This window comes from Passer montanus, unplaced genomic scaffold (assembly GCF_014805655.1).
Source record: "Passer montanus isolate IOZ18808 unplaced genomic scaffold, ASM1480565v1 scaffold9, whole genome shotgun sequence".
NCBI classification, from domain to species: Eukaryota; Metazoa; Chordata; class Aves; order Passeriformes; family Passeridae; genus Passer; species Passer montanus.
In genome coordinates, this window is record NW_024374367.1 from 1,319,662 (window position 1) to 1,333,399 (window position 13,738).

Sequence of the window (13,738 nt, forward strand, 5' to 3'; positions counted from 1 at the left end):
CAAGGGCCCTGAAACAAGGTGCCCCATGGAGATAGCTGGGAAAGGATTTTGGAATAGTTTTAACCTTGTCCCTGTGCTCTTTCCCATTCCTGTCCATATTAGTATCCACAGAACAACTCTTTGCTCTTACTTGCAGGTTTTTATTTGCTCTACATAAAAAACTCTGCAAATATCCATGATGCTGTTTCCTTGTTTCTTGGGGTTTTGAAAATAATTTCCATGTGGCTTTCCATGACTTGTGGTAAGTGCAACAACTACTTCTTTTGCTTTTATCAATGTTAAGTGTATTCTTTTCTGCTATTTCTGAGACAATGACATCTGGCATCAAGTAACACTACACATCATTAGCTGAGGAGCTCAGTGTTTAAGAAGCTGGAATAAGAGCAAACTTCTGAAGTCAGGATGTGCATTAGCTGGTATCATTTGCTCACTCTTAATTACCTCTTCCCCTTATTTGTCTCTCTTTAATAGTATGCCAACAACATCTTCTAACCTCTCACTCAGCAACTGAGTTGTCAAGACTATAGGTGTCATTTATTCCTAAGCATTTACATGTTTAGCCATGGGGTGCAAAATTGCACTAGTAATTACAAAACTGTGGATCTGGACTAATTCCATGAAGGGGCTTCAGGTTTAAATTGACAGATTTGTTCTGCAGACTGCCATTCATGTACCAAGCCAGGTACTTGTGTCAATCTGCCTAAAGTTGAAGTTTGTGTCTGGGGGTGCTGACTGCCCTTCATGGGGAATCCTGCGCAGAGCCGTGCTGCCTGAGGCATGCTGGAATCTCAGCTGCCCCACAGGAATGCAGAAGCAGAGGTTCTTCACTGTAAATTGCCAAGAGGGGCAGAAGAGTATCCTTGCTAATTCCTCTGGTCACTCAGGTTGCACAGAGCAGCAGAAGCAGAGGTGCTTCACTGTAAATTGCCAAGGGGCAGAGGAGTATCCTTGCTAATTCCTCTGGTCACTCGGGTTGCACAGAGCACTTGTGTTTTGCTAGGACAGTGTGAATGACTGTCCCTTTTCATCATGGCACTGCATGAAAGCAGAGGCTGGGGAAGGCCACACTTGGTGTACCTGAAGGAAAGAAAGATGTCCATGAAGCAGTTGCTGACTGCAAAGGTTTGCATTTTTCCTGAGAAAGGATCAGTCAGGGAAGAGTTAAACTGACACCTTCTCTGGCATCTACCTGCATTTGCAAATAAATCAGCCATAAGAACAACTTAGACAGCCTCCTCCTACATGGCTTCTCCACTAAAAGACGTGGGAGAACGGCAGCGGCGCTGCCTGGTTTGCTGCAGCCCTGCCGGTATTTCAGGTATTGAGCGGAATTTCACCGGGTCCTGTGCAGATTATGGTGCTTTCAGTGCAATGTTAGGCTGATTCTGGGAACCTACACTGGCATATCACAAGCTGCTCTGCTGGGGATGGCTTGAACTCCAGGTTCAAGCCCACATTTGTGGCTTGGTGGTGCTTGGTGCTGCAGGTTAGACAGTGTTTCAAACAGGCCACAGTGTAGCAGCACCTGCTGCAGAAAATGTGAGGGATAATGTAGCAATGCTGTCTTCCCTGTCATTCTCAACGGAATACCAGCTGGAAGATGATTCCACTGATTTGCTTCTCTCCCTTTTGGGACAGCACTGATTTTGAAAAGTTTTGCCATGTAAGGTCTTTATAATACATTGTTTATACCAGTTCTGGATGTGACTCCTCCTAATGCGGAGCTTGGAAATTAAACTTGCTGCATTTTTAGGTTGAGCAGTAAAAGGAAGCTGCTGCTAAATCTCTATACATTTGTGCCCCAGGAAAAGGGGTTTGTTGGGAGGTGACAGGGTTAATCTAGCAGCACACAGGAGAGAACCAACACTTTTTTGTACCATGTATCTTGACTTATTCCATTATTATGCCCCTTTACATTTAAGACTTTTTCCAAACAGCTTGCTACTAGCCAACCTATCCATGTATGAACTGCAGTCACTGCAGCAATAAGTACTACACAGTCAAAAACATTTAAAATAGCAAAGCAAAACAACTTCATAGAACTAACCAAAATGTCCATCTCAGCAGCACAGGACTGTTCTTTACAAACAAGGACATAGCAGGTAAGTCTTTATTGTTAACAAACCCAAACAGCCACATCTGAAAGTAATTGCTTGACATCTACAGATCTGCTCCTACTGTAGGACCACAAGATCAAATACTGCTCTGAAGGTTATTGGTATCAAACAAAACAATTGCAAGGATTGTTATTGGTACCAAACCAAAACAACTGTAAGCATTTTGGAGAGCCACTCTCAAGGAAATAAATCACTCGTGCTGTTCCAAATGTGTCGGGTCGCTGTGCCTGCGATGGGGAGTCGCTCTGCTCACACACACAGCTCCAGCACAACAGGCTGGAGTATCCAGCACTGGGGCTGCTGCATACATGCCATGCATTTGCAATTGCAGAGCAGCCAGCTGCTGGATGCCAGGCATTTGGGAAAGCACTTGATAGCCGTGGCAATACACAGTTGTCTCCCTGAGCTCTTCTTACAGGACAGAGGATCAGATTGCATAATGCAGAAAAATCCCATATTATAAAGAATATCTGGCAATGGCAATGTTGCCTCATAGACCCTGGCTATCCTGTTGGAATGGGAACCAAAAACCTGGACCCTGCAGGCTCATATATTGAGTTAAATTGTATCTGTTAGACAGATGCTAACCCAGCTCCTCTGGGAAAGAAAGTAGGGATGTAAGAGAGAACAGAATTTGTCTTTCAAGAGTTTGGAAAGCCAAATTCTACACAATGCGTAGTGTTTACTATCTGCTGCTGACTCTGCCAGCAAAGGACAAGCTGTTTATCCTATTGTCGCTCTGTTTCCCATGTATACACTAGAGATTATCCACTTACCACTGCTGAAACACACTTGGAGGTTGTAAATTGGAAACTTCTGGATGACAGGTCAGTAACTGTGATTTTGACTGCAGCAGCACATGCAAACCTGGCTTAAACTGTGTGGCAGGTGAAGTTGAAATACAGGATGCAAATCCAGAGCACGTCCTGAAGAGTGTGCAAAACAGAGTTCTAGTCTGCACGTGGTACAGAAGCTAGTGAGGGAATACTGAAGTATTTCTTAATAATTTATCGAAATATTAAATTACTGGGCATATTAATTTCTATGTTGAACATATCAGGTCAGGGTTTGATTTTTTGCAAGTCCTATTTTCTGGCTCAGGAGTGGGTTTTACTGCTGAGTTCCAACATGAGTTGGGAAAATAGTGGTTTTCTACCTCTTAAAAAAAAAATTGTTGCTGTGAAGCAGCTTGAGCTGGAGTCAGTGCATTAAATCCTGAGTGTTCCATCCCTGCTCCTCTCAGAAACTCATGGCGTGCCTGGATGTGACCACATGAGTTTAGATGGCAGTCTCAGTGCGCCTGGGGTACCCAGGAGTCTGAGTCTGGATCTGTGTTACTCTGAAATGCTTCCTTTACACAGCAGAAACAAAATGTGGAGGCAATTCCATCCCTCAGCAGAAGAAAACTCCTCCTAAAAAGGAGGTCAGGGAGTGTTTCAGAGAAACAACCTCTTCCCCTTCCCAAGATGGAAGGCTTTTAAACCTCTGTGCTGCAATCCAGACTGCCAGGAGCTCCTGTCCTGCCACTGCTGCGCTGTTACTGTGGGCAGGACCAAGAAGCCTTTGCATCTTTAAAGCGCTGATGCTTAATTTGTGGGGCTGTTCCTTGAGAGATCTGGCCAGATCTGGCAACCTTGCCAACATGACACCTTTTTTGGAGTTAAACAGGACAAGGTGGTGCTGCTTACACGTTGCCTGGTCCCTGATTTAGGCTGTCTGGGGAGGAGGGCATGTGAACAGTGTTCCTGCCTCTGCCTTTGCCAGCTGTCCCTGCCTCACCAGTGGTCAGTTCCTGGGAAGCCAAATAGCTTGGGTTTGAGTTTAGGGAAGATGAAATTGTGCTGCAGCTATCCAGAAGACAGCATTTTAAAATCCAGGCCTTCAAAAGTCTGGCTCAGAAACCCTGCCAATCTGGGGGCTGTAGTTATTAATTCCGTTATCTTGAATTTGACGTCTGCCCTCCTGTCACGCTCAGGAACGCTCCCCAAAGTCAGAGCGCGCTTTAAAAAGAATCATAGCTGCTATTATTATTGTATTAAACATAACCGGAGATTCCCATATGCTGCCGTGCCTCCGGGAGGTGGCCCCGCAGGGGAGCGCGGTACCCGGGCAGGAATGGCAGTGCCAGAGGATGGGAAGGAGCCGCGAGGTCCCTCGTTGCTCGGGGCGGGGGGGACCCTCCGGCGGGGCAGCGCCCGGGGCGGGGGCCAACGGGGCGGGTGCCCGAGCCCCCCCCTGCCGAGGACTGCCGCGCTCGTCGCACGAGTGGCGGCGGGGGGAGCCGCCCCGCGGGGCCGCCTCTGCCCCTTCCCCGCCGCGCCGTTAATGGAAACATGGCGATGGCGGCTCCGACCGGCAGCGCGGCGCCCGTCGCCCCGGCCCTCTGCGGCCACCTGGCCCTGCTGCTGCTCCTCGCCGCCCCCGCCGCCCACGGCTACAGCTTCCCCCAGCAGCACACGTAAGCGGGGCCGCGGCGGGCGCTGCCGGCGCCGCGCTGGATGCGGGCGGGCGCGGGGGTCTCTGCCCGCTCCCCGCCGGAGCGGCGGGGTGAGGAACGGACCCAAAGTTGCTGGAAAGCACAAACTTCCCCGGCGGGTGCCGGTCCGCAGGGCGGCTGTCGGAGCCTTAATGTGGCGAGAGGGGGGAAAAGACCAAAAAGGACTTATTTTCCAGCACCCCCCCATCCTCGTTCCAAGCACACAATATGGTACCCACAACCGGCCGTGCACACCGGAGTTTGAGCATAAACTAATAATGGCTTGATAGTTCCACAGGCTATCCGAGCTGGCGGGTCTTCCTCTCCCTCCCTCTGGAGCGACTCAAATTGACTGTAATCTACTGAAAGAGAGTCGGAAAGCTGCTCGTTTGGGTGAGGGGGTGGGGGACTGGAGAGTCGCTGCAGGAAGGATATAAATAGATTTTTTTTTTGAGAAGAAATTGCTTTAGAAGTTAATGTTTGGGAATATATTCTAACAGGGATGGCTCTCTTGCCTACCGTGGTAACCCTAAACCTGTCCCTCTCCACACATCCACGGGAAACCTTGCTGTGATGTATTTTAAGAGGCTGTCATCTCCCTTATGAATTACTGAGGTTTGTTGACACAAAACTGAAAAAAATCCAGACAATTCAAAGTAAAGGCTGACACCGTGTCCTTACAGTGTGCATTTCTGAAGGTGGGGGAAAGATTTCAATGACATAGAGTTAATAATAGCAGTGTTGCCCTTAACTTCGTGCTGCCCCAGTGGATGTGCACTGCTTTATGTCACAGTTGTCTTGTCATTTGTGACTTGCTTAAGAATAGAAATACATTTCATATATATATATATATATGTCATAGGAAGTAGTTTTGAAAGCCTTTTAGATTAGTGTCTTTGATCTCAAAGTACATTTCTGCAAGCATGTAGTCAGGCCTTCTGAAAAGAAGGCTTATCGGCAGAAGAAACAGTGTTGTTTATTTGGGAGAGCTGTAGCTTACTGTGTTAATATCTGCCTTCACCAAAGCAATGGTTGCTTATTCCAAAATCCTTCCCATTCCGACAGATTCCTTCTGGATTCTTTTGGGGCACGTATTAATATTTTTAAATATCTTTGACCTTTGGGAGCCGATGGTTCCCTTTTCTTGCTGTCACGTAAATACAGAAATTCTTCAGAATAAGACCCTGAGAAATGTCTACCTACAGGGGGAGGAGAGGAAAGGGAATGTGCCAGTTCTCGTCCAAGTACCACAGCCTTGTGGCCTGATCCAGCCTTGCTCTGCCATGAACGATCTCTGCTTCCAAAAGAATGCCTAAAGAAGCAAAGGGGATTCTGTACGTGATGAAGCACAGCTCAAGTTTGTGGGATGTTTTTGATATTTCAGCAGCTTTTCATGGATTGCAAGTTGTTGCATTCACTTATTAAGTTCAGAACACAGTATCAATTTATAGAATAAATTTCTTTTGGGTACCAGTTTGTGAGTCAAAGCTGTGTTTTCTTTCTAGCAGCAGAAAGTTTTATAAGAAGGTTCTTCTACTGAGAGAGACATAAAAAGGCTTAGAAGTTGTAAATAATGTGCTCGCATTCCCTCACCCTGTGATCTATTATTCTAATAAACCATGCCAACTTTTTAACCAAAGCAGTTTTATTCCAATTAATTTGGAGGGGTTTGCTAGAATAGATTTTGTTAGCTCTGTGCTCTCTTATCTGAGGTTTTATCAGAGTGGGCCTATCCTGAAGTGAGACAAGATAAGCAAAATCTGAAGCTACTGGCCAAGATGCATAATTTCTTGCAAATACAGAGGAATGATCCTGAAGAGGCCACTAATTGTGTGTGTGTGCCTCTGGTGGGAATCAATGCTGCCTGGCTGCATCTGGAGAAGAGACACAGAAGGGACGCAAGACCTCAACCTGACCTGATACCTTCTTCCTTGTTTGGTTCCCCTCATGACCTGCTCTGTGAACCCAGAGAAGAGAGGAGTGATGAATGGATATTTGATGATGATGCACAATTGCTGGGCAGTAGGTTAATGCTGTAACCTGTGGGATGAAATGCCTGGTGAGCCCTGCCCTAGGGCTGCTGTGATTATTTGTTTCTTGGGAAGGAAACACTTCATGGGAGTAAAGAGTGCGATGGTAACTGGCCCCAAGGCTTGAACAATCGCCTGTAACTGATTGTTCCCCCGAGTACTTACCTGTTTGCACCCTTCTTGATTTTAAAGAGGCTGGATATAACTTAAATTTTTTGGGCAGATTTACCGGGAGCGAGTTGAGCTGATGAGATGTGCTGCTGAATTCTTCCCATTACCAGCTAATTTTCTCCTACTTTGGACAATGCACCCTTGTGAATGATTCAGAGCATTGATTAGAAACATGTTTGTCTTTAGAGGTTTTCTCTGTAAATCACTGAAGTCATCTTTTACTACAGGACTCTCAAAAATGAGGCTGCTTTTTTAAGCAGCCCCAGAACTGTTTCATTCTGGCAAGCGGCAGAGTGAATGATTAGGATATCTTGCCTAAGGGGGCGGGGGGAAGGAAGAAAATAAAGAATATTTTTGGGTTTTAATTTTGTTTACAGTTGTATTAATTATTGTCAGTGTGTTGATTCTTGGTTCTGTCCCTGATAAATCGCTGGTGTTCTACATTATCTCTCTTCTCCCGGGTAGCATGGTTTTAATCATCTTATGCTGAGCTAAGGAAAGCTCAGCTCAGCCAGTTGTCCAAAGGGGAGTTTCTCATTGAGATTTAAAAAGCAAAATCCCAGATTGGAACAAACCCTTTGGGGCGGGCGTGTTAGGTGGTGGCCATTGACTGACAAGGCTCCTTTTAGGAATTGTCACGTACAAGAACGTGCATCTGTGTGGGCAACGGGATTAATGGCTGTGGAAAGGAAGGCTGTTGGTTGCAGTTAATTTTTCTTTTAAACAGTACACAGAGGGATTCCTGTGGCAGCATGGTAACAACCTCTGTTTGAATTTCTGAGCAGTTTGGTATGAGATAATTGAAAGCCTGGTCAGTCAGGGAAGTCCTGTACCTGGATCGCCATTGCCTCACGTTAGTGGAGATCGTGCACGTGAGTGCTGGGGAATGTGGCTGCCACTGCTGCCACTGGGGAGCAGAACAAACCCCCTCCTCACTTTCCAGCAAGGCTTTTAGTCACTTGGACTTGAAAGAAAATTGCCATCTGCTAGAGGGTGGAGAGCCATTTGCTTCTTGTGAGGAAGCAGGTGTGTGCAGAATTGCTGCGTGTCTGCTTGGCTTCATCACTGCTCTGCAGGGCATCCCTGACCAGGCAACAGAGGAGAAAGGTATGTCTGCAGGGGAAAGTGCCAGTGTGGTGTCCATGGTCCAGTCCTGCTTTTCCAACAGGTTTAGCACTTGTCAGATGTAGACAGTTGTTTTGGGCAGCAAGCTGGAGGTGTTACCCCTCTTCCTGTCAGATAGTGAGCAGTGAAGACTCTTGCTCAGAGCAGTAAGGCTTAATATCTTCCCATCACCACTGGAAGGTGGGCCTGAGGCTGCCTCTTCCAAATTAGTTCTTCTTTGTAGCAGATTTTGATTTGTACTTGTCATTTCACCCCAAATGAGGTTAATGATGCTGGTAGTGATAGCACATCTGGGCTATCAGGCCTTGAAATAAATAACTCTATTAGGACTGGATGCTTTAGGGTTTGCAGAATGCCATGTAGAGGAAGCTCCTTCTCTTGTTCTGCTGACCACCTGCTGTGCAGTCAGAAAATCTCTTCCAATTATGGTTTTGATGCTTGGCATTGGAACGTGTCTGGAAAGGAGCAGAGAAGCTGGGAGATGGCCCTGCTTGTCTTCTGCTGTGCTCCACTAAGCAGAGAGACAGCTCCCTGGGAGGGCAATCTACCACCAGGAGTGACTGACAGATCCTGGCCCCCTGTCCCTGTGAGGGCTGAGCAGCCTCTGTGACAATTTGTACTCAGTGGAGGCACAAATCCCCAGTGTCCCTGCAACAGCCCTGTGTAGGCTGTGCTTGGTGGCAGAAACCACTTTTGAGGTGTGCACAGGCACCCTGAACTTCCCAGAGTTAAAAGAAGAGCCTTACAAAGAGGAACAAATGTTTTTTAAAATCCATTTGCAATATTTCTTGCTATTTCAAAACAAATTTCTCCCTTCCTGTTACCATTTCTGAGCGCTTCCTTCTCAGTTCTAACATAGAGAAAGAGCAGAGCATTGCTGCATTCTTGCCTGTGACACCTCAACACTGTAACCTGCCTGTTGAAAAACTCAAACTCCCGAAACCACAATCTTGAAGGGGATGAGAACCTTCAAGATTGTGGTTTCAGGAGTTTGAGTTTTTCAACTGTATACATTGAGAAATTGTTAATTGAAATTCTCTCGAGAAAGTGTGTGGGTTCCCACTGAAATCAATAAGCACACAGACCTGAGGGTAGAAAAGGGCTCCTGCTTGGTGTTTGACAGGCGGAATTCAGCAGCTTTGTTGTAAAGAAGCTTTGTGTGTGCTTGTGTGCAACAGCCCCTGAAAAGCTGAAGGTGGTTATGGAAGGTTTGAATGGAAACCTGAAGGTTTATTCCTGAACAAGCTGCCTGGTGTTTGGCTTCAAAAGCCAGCAGAACAGCTCTCGAGGGCTCGCGTGCTGGGGCATCAGCACACTGCAATGTGGAACACGTGCACACGCTGTACAGTCAGACAATGCTTTTTCACCCAATGAAATACTCAAGTGAGATGAAATAAAAGCAAAAGTCATTACCAAGCAACATACTTGAGTGAAATATTCAGTAAGAAAGGAAGGTATCTGAGCGTTCCAATATTTACTTTTCTAGGAGCCTCTTGAAAGCAAAATGTGTTTTGTTAGCAAAATTATTTTTCCTCTCTGGGATGTTGGTACTAGTTTGTTGTTTTAGAGCAGTTCCTGTAATCTAGCCTTCATCCTCGAGTTTGTTATTGCTGGATTGCATGGGGAATGGGGTTTTACAAATTGTTGTTATTGAGAGTCAGTTTCTGTCAACAAGCTATTGGCATGGTTTTCTTTAAGTTGAATTATTTGGTCTTTTGCAGAATGCATGTAGATTTTCTTCATTACCTTGACAGTTTTCCTACAACGCTTCCCGTTCTGTCTCTTTTGGTCAGAAATACAATGAGAACTAAAAGGTGTTTATGCAGACCAAAGGATTCATTCTTCCTCTGTAAAGGGAAGTGTTTCTCGAATTGACTGATGTGTGAGTGATGGGGATATTTAACCAGATGAGCTAGTTACGGGTGAAAGGGCTGCAGGGCGAGAGACACGAGGATCTGAACGCAGTCAGGCCAGACAAAGGGTGCATGGTCTGTGCTTTCTGTATCTATTCATTAACTCATCACAAGGTCATTATCCTTGCTTGTGATTAGGCTACCGTGCCCCCTCCTCGGAAGCTGCTGCTCACTCTGGTGGGGGACGGGGCAGGAGCTGTACAGCACAGCTTCTCCCAAGGCTGTGTGAGGCTGCCTTTCAGGAGAACCCGCATCAATTCTCCTCCCGCACGTCTAGTTGGGACTGAGAACTCCAGAGGAGATAATTGCTGACAGCAATCAGATTGGGTGCTAAATGCCATATAAACCATCTAGGTCAATAATGATGGTAAAGCCTTGGGCACAGTTGTCAAAACAGCAGTCGAGTTTGCCTATCTCTTTGTGCAGTGACACCACTGATTGTACGTAGAGTTAAATGCAATAAATACAGGATGCAACATGATTTTTAGCTCTGGTGTGTGTCAAAATCCCTGAAGTTCTTGCAATGAAAAGGAGTTCTATAATAAGAATGTCTCTTGCCTCCCTCGACCTTGTTCCTTCTTGCATTGTCCTTGAAGAGTGGGGATGGAGCTGTGCTTTCTGTGGACTAGGCTAGAGCTACATCTGCACCAGTGGGTTTCTGTTATGAGTCCCCTGAAGCCCTGGGGTAGATTTTGGGTGTCCTTGGCTTCTGTTGGTGTGAAAACGGTTCTACCCTGTGACAATTGGGGAATTCCTGAATCAATATGGGTTGTGCCTACAGTGAGTATCACTGTGGTAGAAAACCCGGAGTGATGCAGTACAAAGGCATGCTCATTTACCTGGCAAAGGTTGTCTATCTTGCATTATTTATGAGGTTTCACAGCACACTAGTAAATTTTGTAAAAGCAATGGAGTCCTGGTAATGTGAGCCTCTTCACTGCAGCTTCCGTAGTGGAGTTCTGAGGAGGTACAGGAGGTGGGGGATGGAGGAGGAGGAGGAAGAAATAGGCAGCAAGTGGAGGGATGGAGAGAGACTGCTGTTTTCATGTGCAAATGATGAGGTGTGCAGAGCAATGAAGTGCGGATTAGTTAGATCATGCTGTGCATTGGAGCAAAAATCCGTGTAGTGTTAGAAAGCAGCCTATGCTTCAGGGAAGGGTGGGGGGTGGAAAGGATGGGGAGGACAGACACAAGGACTGAGCGGAGTGAAAATCTCATGACCAAAATACCGGGTGCTTCCCATCTGTAGAAATGCTGTTTGCAGGGGTAGTTTGGTTAAAGTACATACTTATTTTGGTGAGGTTTTCTTATCCGAGTTCCAGTATAAGACTTAATCCAGAGCTGACCAGGCTTTTCTGTGTGGCATTCAGCAAATGAGAGGCTTGGAAGTGTGCAGAGCACGTGGCTGTTGACCAGAGAGGTTTGCTCAGGATAACCTGGAACATGTGTGTCCACAGGAGCATTAAGTCAGTGTTGTCTAACACAGAGAGCGAGGGCAGTCACTCAGAGTCCTGGCAGCAGTGCGTGGGCTTGCTTCAATCCCTGCTGCAACACCATTTCAGTGCTAAAAGTTAGTGCTGCAGCACAGGTTCACGGCGTGGCTGCCACTGTGCACCAGATTTGTTGGTACACAGAGCCTGCCCCGTGCCTTTGGGCTCCCGAGCTTCTTGGCCTTGCAAGCACAAAGTCAGCCCTGAAACGGTCGAATTGGCGGAAAGAATTGGGAAAGTATTGTATCCATCTCCACTGAAGTGACAAATGAGGATATGATTCTCCTTATAAATACCAATGCCTCTCAACTCACAACAGAGCTCGGTTCTGCAACTTTTGTCACAAGCTGCCAGTTGGCTGTCAGGCTCTGTTTCTTCTCCAGTGGGCACTTAATACTCTGCAGTCCAGAAGAATCCTGTATCTAAAGTCTGAATTCACATTCATTCTCCAAACAGGAAAGCAAAACAAGGGACACATATCTAAATAATTTTTAGAGCTAACCTTGTATAAGCTACTTACCCTTCAAAAATATATAAAGCTCTCAGTGATGTAACTTCTGTTGAACCAGAGATATTCTTGTATTTGAATTCTTGCATCTATTAAATTTCATGTAATATCTCTCTGTTGTGGATAATAAACACTTTCTGTACAGTATGAAACAGGGAGGATGACGGATGCAGTGCTTTGTTTGCATTTCTAACGTATAGTGGGTTTTACAGGCAGATTTTTGGCAGCTGTAACGTGAACACCAAAATAGAGACAGACTTAAGCCAAGCAAAGCACCTAATGTTCAACTTTATCAGGTGTTGCAGATTGAGTCAGATTCTGGGCTGTGAGTGGTTGAATGTCTTTTTATTGCTCCATAACAAACTCAGTAGACCCAGAAGGAGCCAAAGTGCTATTTCCTCATGTCTGAGGTAGTCTTGTAAATTAGAGGTCTCTGCTAAGTGTTCACTGTAGTGTCACATTCTTGGGATCAGTGTGTGTGGCAAGTATTGTGTGAGCTCTTGTGCTTTCAGTACCTCTGCAGGGAAAGGGATGCCACTTGCCCAGGTGAAAGTTAACTTTCTGCAGCAGTGTGTCATGCACTCCAGGGGAAGAAAAGGGTGGAAGTAAAAGCATTTAATTATTCAAGGCCAGCAAGCTGAAAAGGGTTTCAGGACAGTGAGCTAGGCAGGCGTCAAAGCTTCTCTGCTCTCCCCTCCTCCCCTGCCTGCTCTGGGAAGGAGGGTAGATTACATGAGTATGAAAAAAAAAATCAACATTTTTCTCTTCATGCAGTTCTTATTTTTTTATTTATTCTGTTTTTGTTGGCTGAAATGTCTTAATAACTGTTGATCAGTGACCAAACTGATGACATTATTTTGCCTCCTACAGAATAACAGCACTTCAAAGAGCATAGACCAAAAGGGACCCTCTCTGTGCGTAGCGATGCTTTCATGCCCCCTCTTAGCTGTGTGCTGTGGGATTTCTGATTGAGCCATTCCTGATGTTAGGCTTGTTACAATGCAGAAAAAATTGCTGTTGTCAAGTCTTGTGTGCTGTACTCTTCTGTGTAGGTTTAAAAGCTGAGAATTGTCAAGAAAATTTTAAAGATACTGGGATAAATGAATCCCTGATGTAATGATGCTTGTGGGATTATGCCCAGGATAACTTTCAGGCCTTTGTCTTTAACTTTTAAATATGGTGGTGCTTGTGGTTGCTTCTGGTGGGATTTTTATGGTGAGGTGGAGAAAATAAATGCAGCTAACACATCTACTGTCTGCTGATGCTTTGGTCTCAGTTTCTAAGTAACCCCATTTAGCACCTGCCAGCCTGTTTGACCCAGCAGCAAAAATGTTGTGTTGGCATTTCTGACATCAATACCACCTTTTTACCCATCATCTTAAGGCTAAATTGAACCCTTCTGTGTCACTTGCTCCTTGCTATGTTTATTTGTTGTGATCTAGTCTTTACTGTAGAGAAAAATCTAACCAGCTCTGTCTCGCCTCAGCTGTCTGCTGGGTGCTTGGGGCTCTTTTTCATGTGCAGTGCCTCCTTCCACAGGTGAATTTACACCCTCACTTTCCCCCTGCTTCCCTCTGCTCCCTGCCCAGACATGAGGGCAGAGCAGCTGGATATGAAGGGACTCTGACAGCCACATTTTGGCATGAGGTCTCACTTCAGCACTGTCACTGCTGAGCTTGCCCTTACCTTTTCCCTTCTTGCCCCTTTTCATGCCAGCCTCACTGGGGCTGTGTTTCCTGGAGCAGGCAGTGTTACCAAGCCAGAGCTGAGGATGCATCCCAAGGCTGGTGCTCTGCATGGAGCACTGCCTGTGGCAACACTGCTGTGTGGGAACCTTCTTTTTCTGCCCTTCTCCTGATGCCATTCCAAGTGAATCCTTGTGCTGAAAGCACTGCTGGTTTGTGCAGT

At 46.1% G+C, this 13,738-nt stretch overlaps 1 protein-coding gene across 2 annotated transcripts in view; it reads left to right on the top strand.

Annotated features, from left to right (window-relative positions):
* The first annotated feature begins 4,353 nt into the window (after nt 1-4,353).
* The window catches only part of CACNA2D2 (calcium voltage-gated channel auxiliary subunit alpha2delta 2), a 208,987-nt gene continuing 199,602 nt past the window's right edge, over nt 4,354-13,738 (top strand). For both annotated transcript variants that reach the window (XM_039733882.1, XM_039733883.1), the window contains exon 1: nt 4,354-4,575. In XM_039733882.1, coding sequence (XP_039589816.1) covers nt 4,451-4,575 — 125 coding nt within the window. In that variant the 5' untranslated portion in view covers nt 4,354-4,450. The remainder of the gene's footprint in view (nt 4,576-13,738) is intronic.